Here is an 18,277-nt window from a genome sequence, read left to right on the forward strand (position 1 = left end):
TCTGCAATAAAGAAAAATTTATAGCTTGCTTACATCTGCTCTTCCCCCTCCCGCCCACTCCCAATTGATGTATTCCTTACAATTCTCCTCTTATGCTTTCATGGACAATTACTGCAACGTGCTGATGTTTTGAGATGTATTTGTGGCTTTGTATTTTACTAGAACTGGGGGAATGCTGAAGACGCTGGAGGGGTTTTTTTTCTTTCTACATAATGTATATTGAATAATTATATATTGTTGAAAGGGCAAAGAACAAATGAGAATGTGTTTTGTCCTAGCTGTGTTGTGGATGAGATGGACTTCTCAGCAATGGAACTGGATGAAGCACTCAGGAAATTTCAGGCTCATATCCGTGTTCAAGGAGAAGCTCAGAAAGTAGAACGACTCATTGAAGCTTTTAGGTATGGCACTGAAATACGTTGTCAGAGCACCTGACGTGATCCAGCTGTCCCATGTGAGACAGGGAGGTTGGGTAGAGTTAGGCTATTCCCTGCTTTATTAAGCTGCCTTTGAGAACAATAGGGGTTTTTTATGCAGTTACATGATGGTAGATGTTTACTTTATACATTAAATATAGAATAAGGAAGTTTTATGTGCTATTGTTAATGCATATTGTTAGTGTAATTATTTTTATTCTTTTATATAATATAGCTGTACTTCTAAATTGAAAAATTCCCTCCAAAATCAGTCTGATTGGCAAGATTTTTTTTTTTTTAAACTTCAAATATCTGTCCCTGAAAATTCACTGTTGTAATTTAGGAGCTTGGTTTCTGTACATGGAGGCACTGGACTTTGTTTACATTTTACAGTATCTCCATGTACTTTTTTTAACCTTCTGTTAAGCAGTTTAGCACAGTGAGGCAAAGAGCATTAATTTATTAAAGCCCACACAAATGTTCTTTATTGTGGAAGGAAAAAATGTAAATCATCTAAAATATAAATGTAAAAATCCTGGCCAGATCCTCAGCTGCTGTAAGCAGGTGTAGCTCCACTGAAGTCAGCGGAATATTGAAGTTAATGAAGTTACCCCAATTGAGGATCTGGTCTGGCTAATGAGTTCACTGGTTGTAAAATGGAAAACTTAAGCCTTCAGCATTCTCGGATGTTAGTTCTGAGAATGTGACTGGGCAGAGAAGTACTATAGAAAACTAAATGTGTATGAAGTATAAAGGATACCAAACTTGGCCTCTTGAATGTAACAGTTCATTGATTTGGTTTTAGTCACACAGCTTTTGTTAACTCTGGCCAACTTCCCCCCCCTTTGTTTCTTACAGCCAGCGATACTGTATCTGCAATCCCGGTGTTGTGAGACAGTTCCGAAATCCTGATACCATCTTCATCCTAGCTTTCGCAATCATATTGTTAAACACAGACATGTATAGCCCAAATGTGAAACCAGAACGCAAGATGAAGCTTGAAGATTTTGTTAAGAATCTAAGGGGTGAGAAAACTTGAATGATTGTCAGCAAAGCTTTTTATTTTTTAGGGAAATTACAATATATCAGATATTATATTGTATCTGAAGTAGGTTTGCTTTTAGGATGGCTAGGGAAATTATATATAAAATGTTGTTTTTATAGATAGATAGATATAAATTTCCCTAACCATCCTAAAAGCAAATCTACTTCAGATACGATCTAAGACAAAGATAAAATATATAGAGCCTACTTGTGATTTTACTTACTTTGCATTTACACTGCTGTGAATATATTGACTTCAGCAATGTTATTCCTAAAATAATGTGAAAGCAGAATTAGGCTTGTAATCCTTCATCATCCATATTCCATCCTCATTATAAAGAACTTCTATTCAGTCTTTTATTCCCAACTCCCTTGAGATCTGTTATAAATATCTTCTATCTTGTATTCACGTCTCTGTAATGTGCCAATTTCCTGGATATAATTGAAACTTGGCATGTTGGCACCCTTTGTGTAGTCAGATGGCAGCTCATAAAGTTTGTAATTTTACATACATGAATGAGGCTGAATAAACCCTATTATATAGTAAAGTTGTCCAACAAGTGAAAGAAGGTACAAAGGATAATGTATAATGTACAAAGGTTAATGGATAATGTAGCCAGTGTTTGTGAAATGGGGAGTACAGTGTGTAGACAGGGATGGGTAACTACATTGTAAGTCCACTAATGACTTCTGTACTCATACCTTTGGTCAACAGAGGCAGAAACACTTCACAAATCCATCACCAAGGACACTGGTCCTCGATGCTGACAGAATTTTACAAGTAGGACCTTTTGCAGCATTCTCCAAAATCTTGAATTTCATTTTTAAAATGAAGTTTCTTTCACTGTCTTGTTTCAAAGGAAACTTTCAGGATCAACTTTTCTGTCTGCCAGACAGACAAGTTAGTCCTCCATGAACCAAGAACTCTCCCACTCATATTAAAGGGGAGTTAATGTGGGAGCTGCATATCCACAATGATTATCCATGTTCTCAGAGATGAAAATTAAAAACTTTGTTTACTAGACCCCCATCCAACAAATGTTACCTAAGATAACTTGCGCTGTGAACACATAAATATATATAAAAGTCTGGAAAATAATCAGTGTGCCATGCTGAAGGCCTTCTGAAATAAACAGAGGCTTTAAATCCCTTAGAAAAAGTCAGTTCTAAGGCCCTTGTAAAAGTCAAGTGGGAAGGAAACTGAAACCCAGCTAACCTAATTGCATTGAATTCTGCATCTGTGTGGATGTGGAATCCCCATTCCATGACTCGAAGAGTGATTTCCAGTCAAGAGACTTAATCTGTTCTCCAGCCCTTGGCGCTCTGAAACCCACAGTCAGACCTTTCTGCTCTTCTGCTTTCCTGGTTCACCAAATCTATATCCCATACCTCCCCACATTATATGCTGGTTCCCTCCCCAGAGATGAAAAATCTTGTCCCATTCACCAGAGCATGGCTTGTTAGAAAGAAGAGCAACATTATCTTAAAATATGTTTGAATTCCCTCCACCTTTTGCTTGCAAGCCCAGCTCTGGTACTGACCTAAACTGGCTCTCTGTGCCACAGATAAAGAACCAGACTGTGCTTGTTAGACACAACCCCAGATAGTGTGGAGCTGCACCCCCTACCCAGGCCTGAGGCTGAACTCAGGAGAAGTGGACATATTGCAGCATGTATATGGGAAGTGGATGGCTCAGCATCTACAGCTCCATAGTGGCCGGCTCGGTTAGGGTGCTGGACCTTTTCCCCGCCCCACACCTTTTCAGGTTGTTTATGCCTGAGGGGACATTAGGAGGGACTATGATTATCTCTGGTCCTTGCATGAAGGGCACAATAAAGAGAAGGCTGCCTATGCTTACTCTCCCCCACCTCAACTCCCATGCAAGGGTCAGGCACAATCCAATCCATAGTGTTTCTTCTGATTGGTAGCATTTGATTGTGGTAGAGTATGGGCTCACTGCAGTAGCAGAACAGACACAGGAGCTACGCCAACAGTAAGCACAAAGATACTGGCTGTAAGAAAAACAAAACACCTTTTTCTCCATCGCACAGCGTAGTTAGCTGCATGGCAGGAAGAAGGCAGTGGAGTTCATTAGTGGCTACTGGCCAGACTTAGGTCTATGTAATTCAGACAGCTGCCAATCTTCCCTTCATATCTACAGATGCAGTTGGTTCATCTTGATGCTGATTAAGTCACAGATACTGATGTATTCTGGAATTTCAGATCTTGACAATGAAAGTGTTGGTTTTCCATTTCATTCCCTATAAATCAGTATCGCACGCTATCCTTGGCAGACATTTTAGTGTAGAGTGCAAGCTAAACAAGATTAAGTTTAGTATTGTCATTTTAGTTAAAAGTCTACAGAAGAATAAGGTTGAAAATGGCCTCATACTCCTACTTTCTATGCTCATTTAGCAGCTATGTTCTTGACTGTTTTATCAGAGCTAGGGTGTTTCTAGAGGCTCCCTCTTACTAGATCCCTACTATTGCTTTTTATATATAACTTTTGTCATAGAGAGCAGTCTAGTAGGCTATACTGTTCCTAACTTGTAATGAATGGATGGGTCTTCGGCTGTGGTCTGTGGAGCATTTGCAGCTGTTCACATGGTGGAAGCTCCCCCTTGCTTCCAGCTGCTAAGAAAAGATTAAATATTGTCATCAGACTACTTATGTAAGCAATTGCTGTAGTTGCCACAGGGATGTTGTGCGTTTGCAAATGGGAAAGAAGGTGAGCATGAATGGGAGGGGAGATATCTGTTAAGATGTGGTCCAGCCTGTGTTAAAACGTTTGAGGACCTGTGCTTTAAATTACTCACCAGATTTGACATGCAAAAGGTGTATTTGGATTCTGTCCATGAAAGTTAGGAATTCAGGAGCAACTTCCAGGATTCTGTCGCGCTTGTTGGAATACTCTCAATAATTATTCAGTATTAAAAATTAAAACAGCATAACAAGACTGATGTGAATTAGTGTAAAATGCTCTTCTAGAGTAAACTGCATTCTCTCAAAATTAATATTAAAACAAGAAATGATTAGCTAAAATTATTTTAATCATTAACCAGCACACTTGTATGATAAGGTGTCTAATGTCATCTCAGACTGGATAATAGTTATTATTTATGGTAGAAGATCTAGCAAATGAGATGGGTGAGAGAGAGAATAATGTGTATTATTAGTTTGGTTTGTATAAGATGTATGGCTATGACTTAAATGAAAAGTTTCATTTAAAAAATGGGAGAGAAAAGTGTTTGATCTGGGATGTGGGATTCAGAACTTCTGTTCACTAGTTCAAATCCAGCTGAGGTCATTAGTGACCAAAAGTCACTAGAATGTGAAAACTAGTGAAATGAGTCAGACTCCTTGGGACTGGGTGTGTTGGTGCAAAGGTCTACCTACCTGGGCAGGTCAGCTTGCAGAATGAGGTGCTCAGGGTGCTTATTCCCTTCCTGCTAGACAAGTGTCCCCCTCACCAAAACCACCACCACAATTCACATTGTTTGATTGGCACCCTTGCTGGTAGTCTCCACAGAGAGGCCCAGGACTGAACGGACACGAAGACTGCACTCCCATCTTGCCTGTAGAGCTGATCCCTGCAGGTCAGGGCTGAGGAGCACTGGTGAGGAAGATTGGAATCATAGTACTGGTTCTGCCCTATGCTATACTGTTCTGGGGACAAAGGTAGAATTTAGTGTCCAAGAACATTATCTGGTAACTTTCATCTGCATTAAATTCACTTAAACTTTAATATAGTGGGTTTTTTTTTATTTCATCTGCCTTAGTAGCTATGAAGGTTTGCTTAGGGAATTACTCTTGTTGTGGGCAAATTTTGCTTTAGTAATTTAAAAAAAAATCAAAAGTATAATTCACAATTAAAATATTTCAGTCAGTGGATGTGTGGTGTGATGAGGGAGTGAAAAGTAACACTTTTGTATTTTTTAATATATAACAGTGTTTTCTTCTGCTGTAAGATTGGCAAAATGACAGTGCATCAGAAAAGGATTTAGACTCCCTCAACTGCTTGTTGGCTGGAAGATTATTTGACTATATTAGGTCATGGAACAGAACTACTTAGATTAACAGGTATATTAGTGATCCATATAAACAAGGCAGCTCCTTCTTTGTGGTTAGTAAGGTAAACAAACAGTACCTGTGTCCTTATCTTGTTCTTGCTAAGAAGCCCACATTATTGAGCTGTAAGTGTGGAGAGGAGCCAGTGTTGGTTAGTCAGGTCATTGTAAGCCAAAGTGGTAATGAAAGCTGTTGGTTTCTGCAGGTGTAGATGATGGTGAAGATATCCCACGAGAGATGCTGATTGGAATATATGAGCGAATCCGCAAACGGGAACTGAAGACAAATGAAGATCATGTATCCCAGGTCCAAAAGGTCGAAAAACTCATCGTAGGAAAGAAACCAGTAAGTTAATTTTGCACTGAAACTTAAGCTGATTATGCCAGATGACTGAGAGTTGCCGGGCAAGGGATGCTACCTGAGGCTTCTTGTAAACATAAATTGGACTGGACAATGACAAAATATGGGAAGTATGTCAATGTAATAAAATTGCTACAAAGATGGCCTTGTTTTCATAACTTTCACTAAGCAAGTGAACATTTCTCTGCACTTTAGTCTGGACAGTAGTGCACATCTGTGCATGGTGAGGTTATGAATATTACAAATTATTTTTTTAAATAAAGATTATAAAATGTACCTGTTTTACCCACATATTCTCCCTGTTAGTTTCAATCCTGAATTTTGGCTCTGAAATGTCTGCATTTTAATAATCTTCAGTGATTATATTTCAAAACGACTGGAGCATGTTGCTGCAAAGTGATGTCTTAGAAAAACATATTTTAGCTTTATACCTTTTAATTAAAGATTTTATTGATGTCAGTGTTTCCTCCTCCTTAAAACAGGCTGTACAGGCCCATGTTTGAAAGAGAGAAGATCTGTATTAGAGAGTGATATAATCTTATGGTCTAAGAGATAATCTGGGAACCAAGTTTTCTTGAGTTCAATTGCTGGTTCTGACGCTCGCTCGCTCCCTCCCTCTCTAGGCTTCGCAATTCAATTAACTCCTCTTCCTCATGTCCTCTATCTGTAGGAACGGGATAATAATATTTACTTAGTTCACAAAAGTGCTGAGTATGATTCTGACTGTTCTGTACTTAGTCATTGATTTCTATTCAGGGATCTTGAAGTGCTTCACAATCGTTAATTACTTTCTCTTCACAACATCCCTGTGTGGGAGGGAAGTATTTTTATCCCCTTTTTGGAAATGAGGCAACTGAGGCACAGAGAAATTCAGGCCAACATTTTAAAAAATGTCCACTAATTTGGGGTGCCTTTGTTTTTGGATCCCCCCAAACCTGTAGCTGAAGTCAGTAGAGGCTCCAGATACTCAGCACTTTTGAAAATCAGGTCCACATCTCAATGAGCGCCTTTTGAAAATGACAGGTTTCAGAGTAGCAACCGTGTTAGTCTGTATCCGCAAAAAGAAAAGGAGGACTTGTGGCACCTTAGAGACTAACAGATTAAGTGAGCTGTAGCTCACGAAAGCTTATGCTCAAATAAATTTGTTAGTCTCTAAGGTGCCACAAGTACTCCTGTTCTTTTTTTGAAAATGACTTGCCCAAAGTCACATAGGAGATCTGTGATAAAGCTGGAAGTAGAACCCAGACCTTCTAACTCCTGAGGCTGTGCTGCAGTTTTTAATGGATTCTTGGCTACCATTTGAGCTTCAACTTGTTACCCGCCATAGGGAGTTTTAGGTGAGTAGGGACAGATTAGGAACTGAGGAAGGATGTCAAGAGTTGCCCAATTATTTGTAAAGAGCTTTGAAGATCAATGCTAAGTATTATTTATCTAACCTGAGACTATCCCAGTTGGTTTAAAGCAGGGGAATCAGGGCATGAAAGAGAACTGAAGACCCCCTGGAAGAACTGGGGAAAAGTGTCACCAAATATCAGAAAGCGAATAGTGTCTTACACCATGTGCTTCAGGGGGAAAGGAAAAACTTCTTGACTGTTCTGTAGTGTTTGGGGGGGGAGGGGAGTGTCATATTTATTGTCATATAAAACTTTCAGTTGACAGTATTTGTATGTATTTCTGCTCCTGTCTGATTCAGGCACATAGCATTCTAGACACAGGGCTTGATCCTCCAGTGTGCTGAGCTCATGCAGTAAGGGAGACTTAACAGCCTTTCTGGAAGCAGTGGTTTTTCATAGAATCAGGTGCATTTGGTGAGAATTTTTTTACTGTGTGAAAGAAAATGCAGGAAATAGCCACATATACTCATAGAAATGTTTGTTTTTACTTTATAGGAGTTTAGTCAAGTAACTAGTAGAAAGACCATGAAGTATTTACTTGCTATGATACAGTACTGTTTCTCTGAAGTTTAATAAACTTGTATGTGTCTTTCTACTGTAGATTGGATCTCTGCATCATGGACTTGGTTGTGTAGGTATTCCTTTTCATATTGATTCATGGTTTATAAACCACACTAATCAGAAGCAGTTTAATATTCAGGATTATCCCTTACTAACACTAATATTTTTCTGCTGTATTTTTGGCTTTTTCAAAATGTAGGCTTCTTTCAGTTTATTTATCTTTTAAGCAAACTTTTCTCACTGTTGACTTAGCAAAAACACGCCAACACTTCCTGCAGAAGTCAGTTCATCCTCTAAGGTATAAAGATTTGCTAAGAATGAAAGTTTTTTCTTCGTGTAGTTTGTTTATAATTCATTGCCTAGAGTTTTTTAGATTTTGTTTTTTCTCATGCTCTGTCTTTTTTTATTTGTGCATTACTAATGCAAATTGTCACCAGACTATCTATCTAGGGTGCCCTATGCAAAAATGAAAATCGCATTGATTCTGCCCCAACAGGCACACCGTATCACCTAGCTCTCACTTTATCAACTATTCCTTGTTTGTTTGTTTGTTTGGAGGATATTGCCAATTAATTTGCAACTCTCTTTTCAAAGGTAGATGAGTACAACAGGCATTAAATAAAAATTGAAGTCCCACACAAATACAATTATATTCTTAAAATTGAATCTCCTAATGAAGTGTTCCACTTATTTTAATCTCAAGCTAGTGTTGCCAATAATAGTAAAAACCATTTTTTAAAATGCAAATATAAATGCTAATTCCCCATCACCTGACTTAGCTTTGTACAACGTAGCATCTTCTGTCAAAAGATTAGATGTCATTTTACAAATTGACTCTTAATAATTTTTTTATTATAATCATTTTCCTTTGCATTATTATTTTATTCTAGGATGATCCAGAGAATCTGGAGTACTTCCAGAGAAGTACTTCTCACTTGCATTGCTTTTAATCTGCTTGCCTCCTGCAGTCCTTGCATGAGCAGTCAACATGGAAACCTTGTTAGAGTGGTGGAAAGCTTTTTTTCAATAGTCTAATGAAAGTATCTATTAGTACTTCCTAGGTGTTTGTTTAGCAATGCCTGCAGACTACGGAAATGCTCTGGAGGACACTTCTGTTGATTGTTAAGAATGAATACATTTTCCTTTCAGTTTAATTCCATATGTAGGTCTCTGTAGTTAACTCTAAATTAATTAGGTTCAATTTACTCCTTACAGTCTGTCATCTTGCAGTGGCAGATGCCAGGCTGCGAGCCCCAAGGGGAAGTAAGTCTGTCTGGAGTTGGGGGGGAATGCAGCAGCTTAACCCACATCTAAGCCCTCTCTGGTGGCAGCCCACAACAGCTAGTCCAGCACCAAAAGTGGGAAAGGGTGACCTCTAGGGAAAACTGATTCAGCACCTTTTCTCTAGCATTCTCTGCCAGCTGGATTCCTGTAGAGTATTAGCCAGGTTTTAAAACTCTCCTCCCCTGGCAAAAACCCCAGGAGAATAAGTTATTAATATAATGCCACAGGGGCATTGGGGGTGAAATTCTGGCACGATTGATGTCGGTGGCAAAAATTGCATTGATTTTTAATAAGGCCAGGATTTCACCCAATCAAATGACAAAGAGGAGGGGAAGGTGTCCATTTATCAGTTTCTTTATTAAAATATAGGCCATACTATGAACAAGTTTTGAGAACCACTGATTTAGAGGAATAGTGTGTACTTACTAATAATCTCTGCTTTTCAGCTTCCTTGGCCTAATAAACCATATTGTTTCCGTATAGAATCAGAGGTTGTAATAAAATAGTTCATTTAAAAGAAGAAAAACAAGTCCTAGGTGCAAAGGAATATTCTATGCTTTACATGAAAATATAAATTTAAAACATCCCTTTTTAATATGATTGGCAGAATATTCTTATTTGCATTTGAAAGACATGAAGTCTCAGTAGGTTCAGAATAACTATATTTTCTGTAGATGCTGTAGGCAGGAATGTTTCAAGGTAGAAAGTGGGAAGTTACAATTGGTTTTCTTATCAGCATGAGAAAAGAAGTCAGACTGAAAATGCATTTATGTTTTCCTGATGTGCATGCCACCTTTCCTTGATGTTAGAAATACATAGGTAGAATTAAACAATTAAAAACAAACCCACCAAAGCCTGGTGTATTCGCCATCTCACAAAAGGTGAGATAATTTTGCATCCCCTGTTATTTGGTATTAGATATTTAAAAGTGTGCAGCAAAATGGAAACACTTTGCTTTGTGATCAGTCTTTCTGCTTTATTTTACTCAATGTTTTATAGCTATACAAACTAGGGATTGCTCCTGCTCCTATTGAAGACAGTAGCAAAACTCCCATTGGCTTCAATGTGCAGGATACAAGACCCTACAGAATATCTGACCTAATGATTTCATTATGTTGTGGATCTGTTGCAGCTCTGCAGCAGATATATCTGTGTTATTATATTGTTCATCCTGTGATGAAAAACAGTCTACTATTGGTCTTAAAGAACTAAAGATATTAGAAGTATTCACATAATCATAAAGACTTCAGGCAAGAAAGATACTCTTTATTAACTGAGTTCAGCATTGTACTTTTCTGTATACCATAGGTTCTCTCTCTACCCCACCGGAGACTTGTTTGCTACTGTAGGTTGTTTGAAGTTCCAGACCCAAATAAACCTCAGAAGCTTGGTCTGCACCAGCGAGAAATATTTTTATTTAATGACCTCCTTGTGGTACGTATTTTCAGATACAATGTTTTTTTTTCTTAAGATAAGCTTTTATTAGCACACAGATTCTGATAAGTAGAGAGACTTCTTAAGTACACTAAGAAGTGTGTAGAAAACTATATTTTCATTGCTAGATTTCTGCTGCCATTCATTTGTTTATCTTTGCTTCGAGGGAGACAGCTTAACCTTTGCCCTGATAGTCTTATCAGCATATTTTTGGCACCAAGGCTGAAGGGTTTTTTGCTAGAGAGCTTTACTAGCACTATCAACCAGGTTTTCTGTGACGTGATGATGATTTTCTTGCTTATAAGGTCCAGCTTTCTAAAATGCAAATGTTTTTCAGATCTTGCTAAAGGCTGGGGGCCAGACTTTTAAAGATATATGGGTGCCTAAGGTGTAGATGGTACCTAGCGGGACTTTCAGAAGTGTCTAGGTGCCTAACTTCTATTGATTTCAGTGGGAGTTATGCATGTAGGTGCATCTTTAGGCACCTAAATACCTTTAAAAATCTGCCCCTTGGTCCTTCTTGGAGCTGAGCACTATCTGGATGGAGCTTGGTGCTGTGAGCTCCCATTGATTTCCATGGGAGTCAGCAAAAAGAAAAAGAGTACTTGTGGCACCTTAGAAACTAACAAATTTGTTTGAGCATACAGCTCAAAACCCAAGAGGCCATATGTGCTAAGAGGCAGAGTGTTATGAATTTAAACAGCTGTAAACTAAGGATTTTGTATCCTCCAGTTATCTGCAACATAGGTTCTCCTTCCCATCGCATATGCACACATACACACCCCTTGGAGGAAACAGAAGAGTTTAGTTTACAAGGGGAAGCTCTTGTCTGAGTAGTGAGTATATCTATGCAAATACGTTGAACTTTAGAAATTGAGTTCTACTAATTGAGTTTATCCTTATAATAAATTAAAACAGTTCTAGCAAATCTACAGGAAAAAAAAACATGTTGTAAGGGCTATGTATTGCTTGCATGAATATCATTAATACCTCATTACATCTAAGCCCGTCATTTTCCCCAGGCATTTTGGAAAGGGATACCAGCCACGGCTTTGGATTATTTTTATTATCTGGCTTTAGCTGGTCAGTAGTTGTTTGAGTCAAGATGGGCTGAGCGCTCCTTTGTTTCGTATTGTGCACTGTTTGATTTATTTGTAGGATGACACCCAGTGCATGGGACTGGAGCCTGGGTTTTTATAATTCAAATGCATTTAAAAAATAAGATGCATGGATAAAATTGGAGACGCTATTTAAAATCCAAATTGTGTTCTAGTGATCCATGAATATGACCTTGAGCTTCAACTTGTCTAGGAAGAGTTCATGTCCAACTGTTCATAATTAAGGCTGCGAGTCTGTCATGGAGGTCACGGATTCCGTGATTTTCTGGGACCTCTGTAACTTCTGCAGGTGTGCCTGACCCCAGAGCTGCCCGAGCAGCTTGGGCAGCCCTGAAGCCAGCTGCACTGCTCCACCCCCAGCAACAGCAGCGGTCCCAGGGCACCCCCCACCAGCAGCATTGGCGGCTGTGGTCCCGGGTCGGCCCTCACTGGCAGCGGCGGTCCTGGCTGGCTTCCCACCCCCGAGCTTCAACGGGAGCCCCGGAGCGCACGCACGCACCCCCACAGCATCCCCACAAGCACCAGCGGGCACCACGAAGCTCCCCCAGCACCAGCAGCCCAGGCGCACCCCCAGAACATTCAAGATGTAGTCAGGGGTATATAGTACAAGTCCTGGACAGGTCACAGGGCTGAGCATTTTTGTTTATTGCCCATGACCTGTCCATGACTTTTTTACTAAAAATATCTGTGACTAAAACATAGCCTTGCTCATAATCATTGATAATCCCCTAAATATATATTTAATCAAGTACATAAAAGGTTGTTACAAGGAGAAGGGAGAAAAATTGTTCTCATTAACTGCTGATAATAGGAAAAGAAGCAATGGGCTTAAATTGTAGCGAGGCAGTTTAGGGTGGACATTAGGAAAAACTTCCTAACTGTCAGGATGGTTAAGCACTGGAATAAATTCCCAGGGAGGCTGTGGAATCTCCATCATCAGAAATTTTTAAGAGCAGGTTAGACAAACACCTGTCAGGGTGGTCTAGATAATACTTAGTCCTGCCATGAATGCAGGGGACTGGACTAGATGACCTCTCCAGGTCCCTTGCAGTCCCACAATTGTCATTCTATGATTTTCTTTGAAACCTGAAGATTCTTTCTTGTTACTACTATTAGTTATAAGAAAGTGGTTTGGTACAATAGTTTATTGTTGCAAAAAATATTTGTGATAGTTCCAGTTTACCTGTTTCAAAAAAGGCTCATCTAGCTATTGAGATAAAACAGGAAAGGGTAATTAATCTGGCTATTGATCTGTGTTCAGTTGATCTGTTATGATCTAGACGTGTCTTTTCCCTTGAATATAAGTTGAATAAGTTGAAATATGTTTTACAGTTGACTTTCCTTCCCAGCATACATTCAACTTGACCCAGTGTCTTTTAAAAATACAAATAAAAGGAGTGACAGCTGGGAAGCATTTTGTTGAATTACTTTCAAAAACAGGAACACTTGTAGTACTTTGTAGTCTGAATGTATTTTGATTTTTACCTGGAGAATTAAGTTGGTTGGATATTATATGCCATATTTTGTTGTGAGTGATAACATAAAGGTACATTGCCTGCTCATTATTTATATTTTGTACTCCTTACTCAGGGCTTAAACAAGGCAGCCTTCCCTTAAAAACAGAAAAACAGCCTTCAGATCCAAATGTGATCATGAGTGTAAATCAATGCAACAGTGTCATCCTCTGCAAACAGTCTGTGTTTTGTCTCCCTTAGTCTGATGCTAATAGCTTTGCCAAATTGTATCAGAGTGAAAACTGACCAGAGTCTTGTTAGTTATCAGTGGTGCAAATGGGGAACTCTATATCCAGAAGTTAAAATTAACAAGAACTGAATCAATTTTATTCTGCCACAACTTGAGCAAGCTGTGAGCTGCAGCAGAGGCAGGATCTAGTTATGGTGGAGGAGGTCCCAAAAACAGATGCTGAAGAGCAGGTTATTTAGTTATTATTTGTATTTCTTTAGTGCCTAGAGGCCTCAGTCACAATCAGGGTTCCAGTGTATTAAGCGCTGTACAAACACAGTCTAATCAGACAAGACAGACCAAGGGCAGGAGGAGAATCAGAGGCACTGGGAGGTGAAGAGACATGGCCAAGGTCACACAGTAGGTCAGCAATAGATCCCAGAATAGAACCCAGGTCTCCTGAGTTCCAGGCCCGTGCCCTGTTCTGCCTCTCTGCAGTCTCATTGTAGTACAGGGGACAGAGAGAGGAAAAGCTCTTTCTGACGTCTAAGAGCCAGAAGGGATGCGTGCTTCAGACTTATCGGATACCACCTAGTGGGAGGCTAAGATAATCCCACCGACCACACACTGATAGGAATCCTACCACTATCCCTGTGAGTTGGCTCAGTTTCTTATCTGAGACTAGCTCCTGGACTAGTGAGTGGTTTAGTCCTTGAGCTATTTTGGGTAAATCTGCACAGCCTGTGGAAGTGAGCCTCTCAGCCTGGGTCGACAGACTTGGGGTGGTGGAGCTCACACTAGCTCTCTCTAAAAACAGCTGTGTAGACAGCAATTTGAAGTTGCGGCTCAAACTGGAGCGCTGGCTCTGAAGCCTAGGGAGAGAGGTGGCAGAAGTAGCTTGGAAACTCACTCATGTGGCCTATGCAGACATACCCTAAGTGTCTGGTAAACCTCTCAAGCCCTACATATGAGGAGTAAGAGAGGGAGTGAATAGGAGTGAGGGTGGAGGGTAGCAGAGGGAGGGAAGAGGCTGATAGAATAAGGTAATAGAACGGAGAAATAGTCAAGTACTGAGAGATTTTTGGGGGGAGTAGGAGAGACAAACAACTATGTGGCAGAGAAAGGGACGAATGACATACGTATGACATATGTAAGCTAATTGTGAATGTTTCAATTACATTCAATAAACAATATGTAATTGTTTCATTTCTTTAAGATTTAGGGGCAGTGGCCTTGGGAGATATGGTAACACACAGATACTTTCGTCCCAAGCCCTCTGGGTGGTAGGGGTCATGTACATTTTTCAAGCCTTGTTTATCTGTCTGCAAGCAAAGGTTGTAGAATCATATCCCAATAGACTGGTTCCAGTGCAGGAAGGGGAAAAAAGAAAAGCAAAAGTAGCAAATAGTTACTGTATTGGAGACTGGAAGCTGTCTTTGGGTAAAATATATATATATTTCTGATATGCCAGTACCAAGAGTAATTAAAGTAATGTGCATAGAATTGTTTCACTATTGTAGTTGAATACTTTCCACTGATGTTCAGATCAAAGAACACATTCTTATTTTGTCTGGGTTTTTTTAATTGATATTTTCAGGTCACCAAGATCTTTCAAAAGAAGAAGAATTCGGTCACATACAGTTTTCGACAGTCCTTTTCCCTCTATGGAATGCAAGTTCTTCTTTTTGAAAATCAGTGTAAGTTTTTCTCTCTATTTTTCTCCATATGGTTTTCTGATATCAGGATGAAGAGCTGCCCATCAGTTTCTTAGGTCTAGGAGGTGAAGTCAGTATGTGCTGAAACTAGCCCTAGAATTAAATACAAGATGCTCTTTGAAAATAGCAGGACTGTCAAGAGACTTCTGGCTTAAGGATCGGAGTCACATCTGCCTCAGAATGGTGTTTCTGAATGCAGTGAGGACAAATTTGGTGTATCCTTTTTCTTCAGCTGCAATTAACAGATATAGTTCTTAATAATGACTGAGAGACCGATTTGAGTAGAACAGTCTCTCAGCTGCTGTTTGTTTGTTTAATATCTTTACTGATTTATAACTCAACTCCGTACCTAAAAGATTAAATACAAAATATAGTTAGATGAAGTTTCTGTATTTAAAAACCTGCATCTCCTGTCCCCAGGTGTTCCCAGGGTAATTTAAATGCTTCGCCCATCAGATGTATCAAACTCAGTCTCCAGGAGACAGCCAGAGGGGGCCTTCCATATGACTATCTTGCCACTGCTCCTGGAGAGTTGAACCCCAGGAATCAATAGCAATAGCAATCTAACAGCAAGCATAGCTGTTTCTATGGGACATAAGTGGTTTCTCTGACATTTGGCACCCAGACCATGTATGGCTTTATAGATAATAGCCAAAACCTTGAACTGTGTAACAAATCCAGTGTGGTTCAGTGATACAATAGTTTCTGGTTTCTCCAAGGTGTTCCTTGCCTGCCATTCCCATAACCCCTGAAAATGAGGTCACATGATCAAATGGCTCATCCAAATAAAGAAACAAGTTGGTGTATTTTACATGAGCTGAAAAATCCAGGTGATTTTTTTTAAAGGGTTACAATTACGGTTTATTGCTGTAATCTAGCTGTGAGGTTACAAAGGCATGACTTACTCAGGTACAGTCCACATCACACAGGAATGTTTGCAGCCTGGTCATAGATGAAAATAGTTGTCTGCCTCCACTGTCACCTGGGCATCCAGAAGCAGCTACAGAGCTAACATAACTTCAACTGCAAACTACACTGGCAAAGATCAGACATACACCTTCAATAGAGGGCACACTTACTGACTTTGCCTAATCCTAGAGATGCTTCCCCATGCCTTTTGCTATCGATAAACCTCTTGGTTCTTGTCCACATCCTCACTTCTGTGTAAACATAAAGACCTATGGTATCTTGGAGTCAGCAGAAATTAAGCATAGCTTTGAGTGCCCCCCACAGACTGATGCTGCTGCAGCCCAAGCCATCTCATTATATGTCGCCTCTTGCAGAAGTGAAGGCACATTGAGCAGGTCCCCATATGGGAGAAGCCTTGGGGTTGCTTCTTAAAGGGAAAGGAGCAAACCCACTGAAGAGGATGTTGTGTCCATCCCTCAAAGATTCTGCAGATGAGTCAACAGAATCAGTCACACTCACAAGCACACTTCAGGGCTACAGTAACCCATTTTCTTGTTGGAAAGTAAAGCCTGATCAAATTTTTAAAAACTATCAAAATAAAAGTAGTTTTCCAAAGAAGTTATACACAGGTTAGCTGCACACTTTGGTTTTTAAGCTATTTATGGACAAAGAGCTTAGAATGTGCAAACAGTACATTAGCAGGGGAAGAGAAAGTCTAGTCCCCTGTAACCTGTGAAATTCATATTCTCTTTCACTCCTGTGAGTGAGAAGAGACTAACTCAAAGTATTGCAGGGCCAGCAGAGCTGGCAAGTAACCAATATCAATCCATCCAGTAAATCTGCATGTTGCAGCTGTCAGAATCAACTTGTTCTCAGGGAATGCGATTCATGAACATTCTGAGGCCAGTGTCATTAACGCAAAGGGAGCGAAACCTTTCAATTTGGCTGATGCTGAGTCGATTGAAATTATTGGCATTGCACGGTTGATAAAGGTAAAATATATTATGGGATTTGTTGGCTCCAGATAAGGAAGTATGGCATTTATCTCTAGTGCATAAATAGGCCACAAGGAAAACATTTATATTTACAAACAAACGTAATTTTAAAAATGTTAAGGTTAGCGGCGTATTTTTGGTGGAGTCCAGCTAAAACCTAAATTATTTATCTCAGTGTTTGCTGCTGTAGGAATCTCAGTTGTATTGATAGCCGTGCTGGGCATAGGAGTTTTATTGGGGAGTTTGGTCTGTGCAGAAGAGCTGATAAGTACAGTTCACTAGCTTGAATTTCTCTCTAAGTGTCCTCATAGTTATCAAGTTGCCTTACTTTTCCATGCTCAGCTGTTATGAATGTCTTCCCCCGCCCCCTTAGTTCTGCACTTTTTCTGGTTTATAACTGAATAGCTAGTTGGCTCCTCTTCCACCCAAGAAAGGTGAATGGCCTGAGTTCCCTTTTGGTTGGAACTATGTATGGTGCATAAGTCTTTGTGTAAACTGTAGCTGTATTTGACTCTGCGCTTCTTAAGGCAGTGTAATACTTTTTTTGGAACACAATGACCTTGGCAGCTGGGGGTAGAGATTGTCGCACACCAGATGGTGTTTCTTGAGTGAATGACCATGAGAGAGGATTTGTTGTTCTGCTTAAATAGAAATCTACAATGCTTGAATTCCATTTTGTTGTGCACTTGGAAGCACCCTGTGTTGGAGTGATGGATCATGGACTTTAATCCATGGAAGAGATCTGTATTTACTTAGTATTCAATTTGGGGACCTTCTGTCGATAAATAAGGTCACATGGCTCAGAAAAGACGTTTTATTAAATTATTTATTGCACATGTTCTAAGACTGTGTGAGGCCTTATTTCCAGGGGCCAGTAGTTCAAGCAAAAACTCAAATAGTTTTCTGTAGTGGAGAAAATCTTCATTATGTGTATATCTCGGTGTGTCTGTACCTTTCTGCTCAACTGGCAGATGTTCGTGTGACCAGCTGTTAAGACCTACTATGTTAGATGCACAACTGGACTGCAGGCAGCTAGTTCAAGAATTAAAACGAAGACAATCTGATAAGCAAGGGCTGTTTGCCCCATCATTTGCACATGCCTTTAATTAAATGATCCCCATTGTTGTAAATAAAGGTCAGGATGTCACTGTTCATGCCCTACAGAGTAAGCACATTTTTACTCCCTCGAAGCATGACACTGGTGGGTAACATTGAACAAAAAACGTGATTGGAGAGCTGAGGTTAATACGAAACATTCCTGCCTGTTTACTCACAAACAACCAAAACAAAATGACC

At 39.7% G+C, this 18,277-nt stretch overlaps 1 protein-coding gene across 1 annotated transcript in view; it reads left to right on the plus strand.

Annotated features, from left to right (window-relative positions):
• IQSEC1 (IQ motif and Sec7 domain ArfGEF 1) overlaps positions 1-18,277 on the plus strand; it is a 717,184-nt gene that overhangs the window by 681,800 nt on the left and 17,107 nt on the right. Inside the window, exons 7-12 of the mRNA XM_077821559.1 lie at positions 279-401; positions 1,275-1,441; positions 5,734-5,873; positions 7,884-7,913; positions 10,436-10,561; positions 14,960-15,059. Of these exons, the coding sequence (XP_077677685.1) occupies positions 279-401; positions 1,275-1,441; positions 5,734-5,873; positions 7,884-7,913; positions 10,436-10,561; positions 14,960-15,059 (686 nt within the window). The remainder of the gene's footprint in view (positions 1-278; positions 402-1,274; positions 1,442-5,733; positions 5,874-7,883; positions 7,914-10,435; positions 10,562-14,959; positions 15,060-18,277) is intronic.

Source organism: Eretmochelys imbricata, chromosome 7, assembly GCF_965152235.1.
Source record: "Eretmochelys imbricata isolate rEreImb1 chromosome 7, rEreImb1.hap1, whole genome shotgun sequence".
Classification (NCBI taxonomy): domain Eukaryota; kingdom Metazoa; phylum Chordata; order Testudines; family Cheloniidae; genus Eretmochelys; species Eretmochelys imbricata.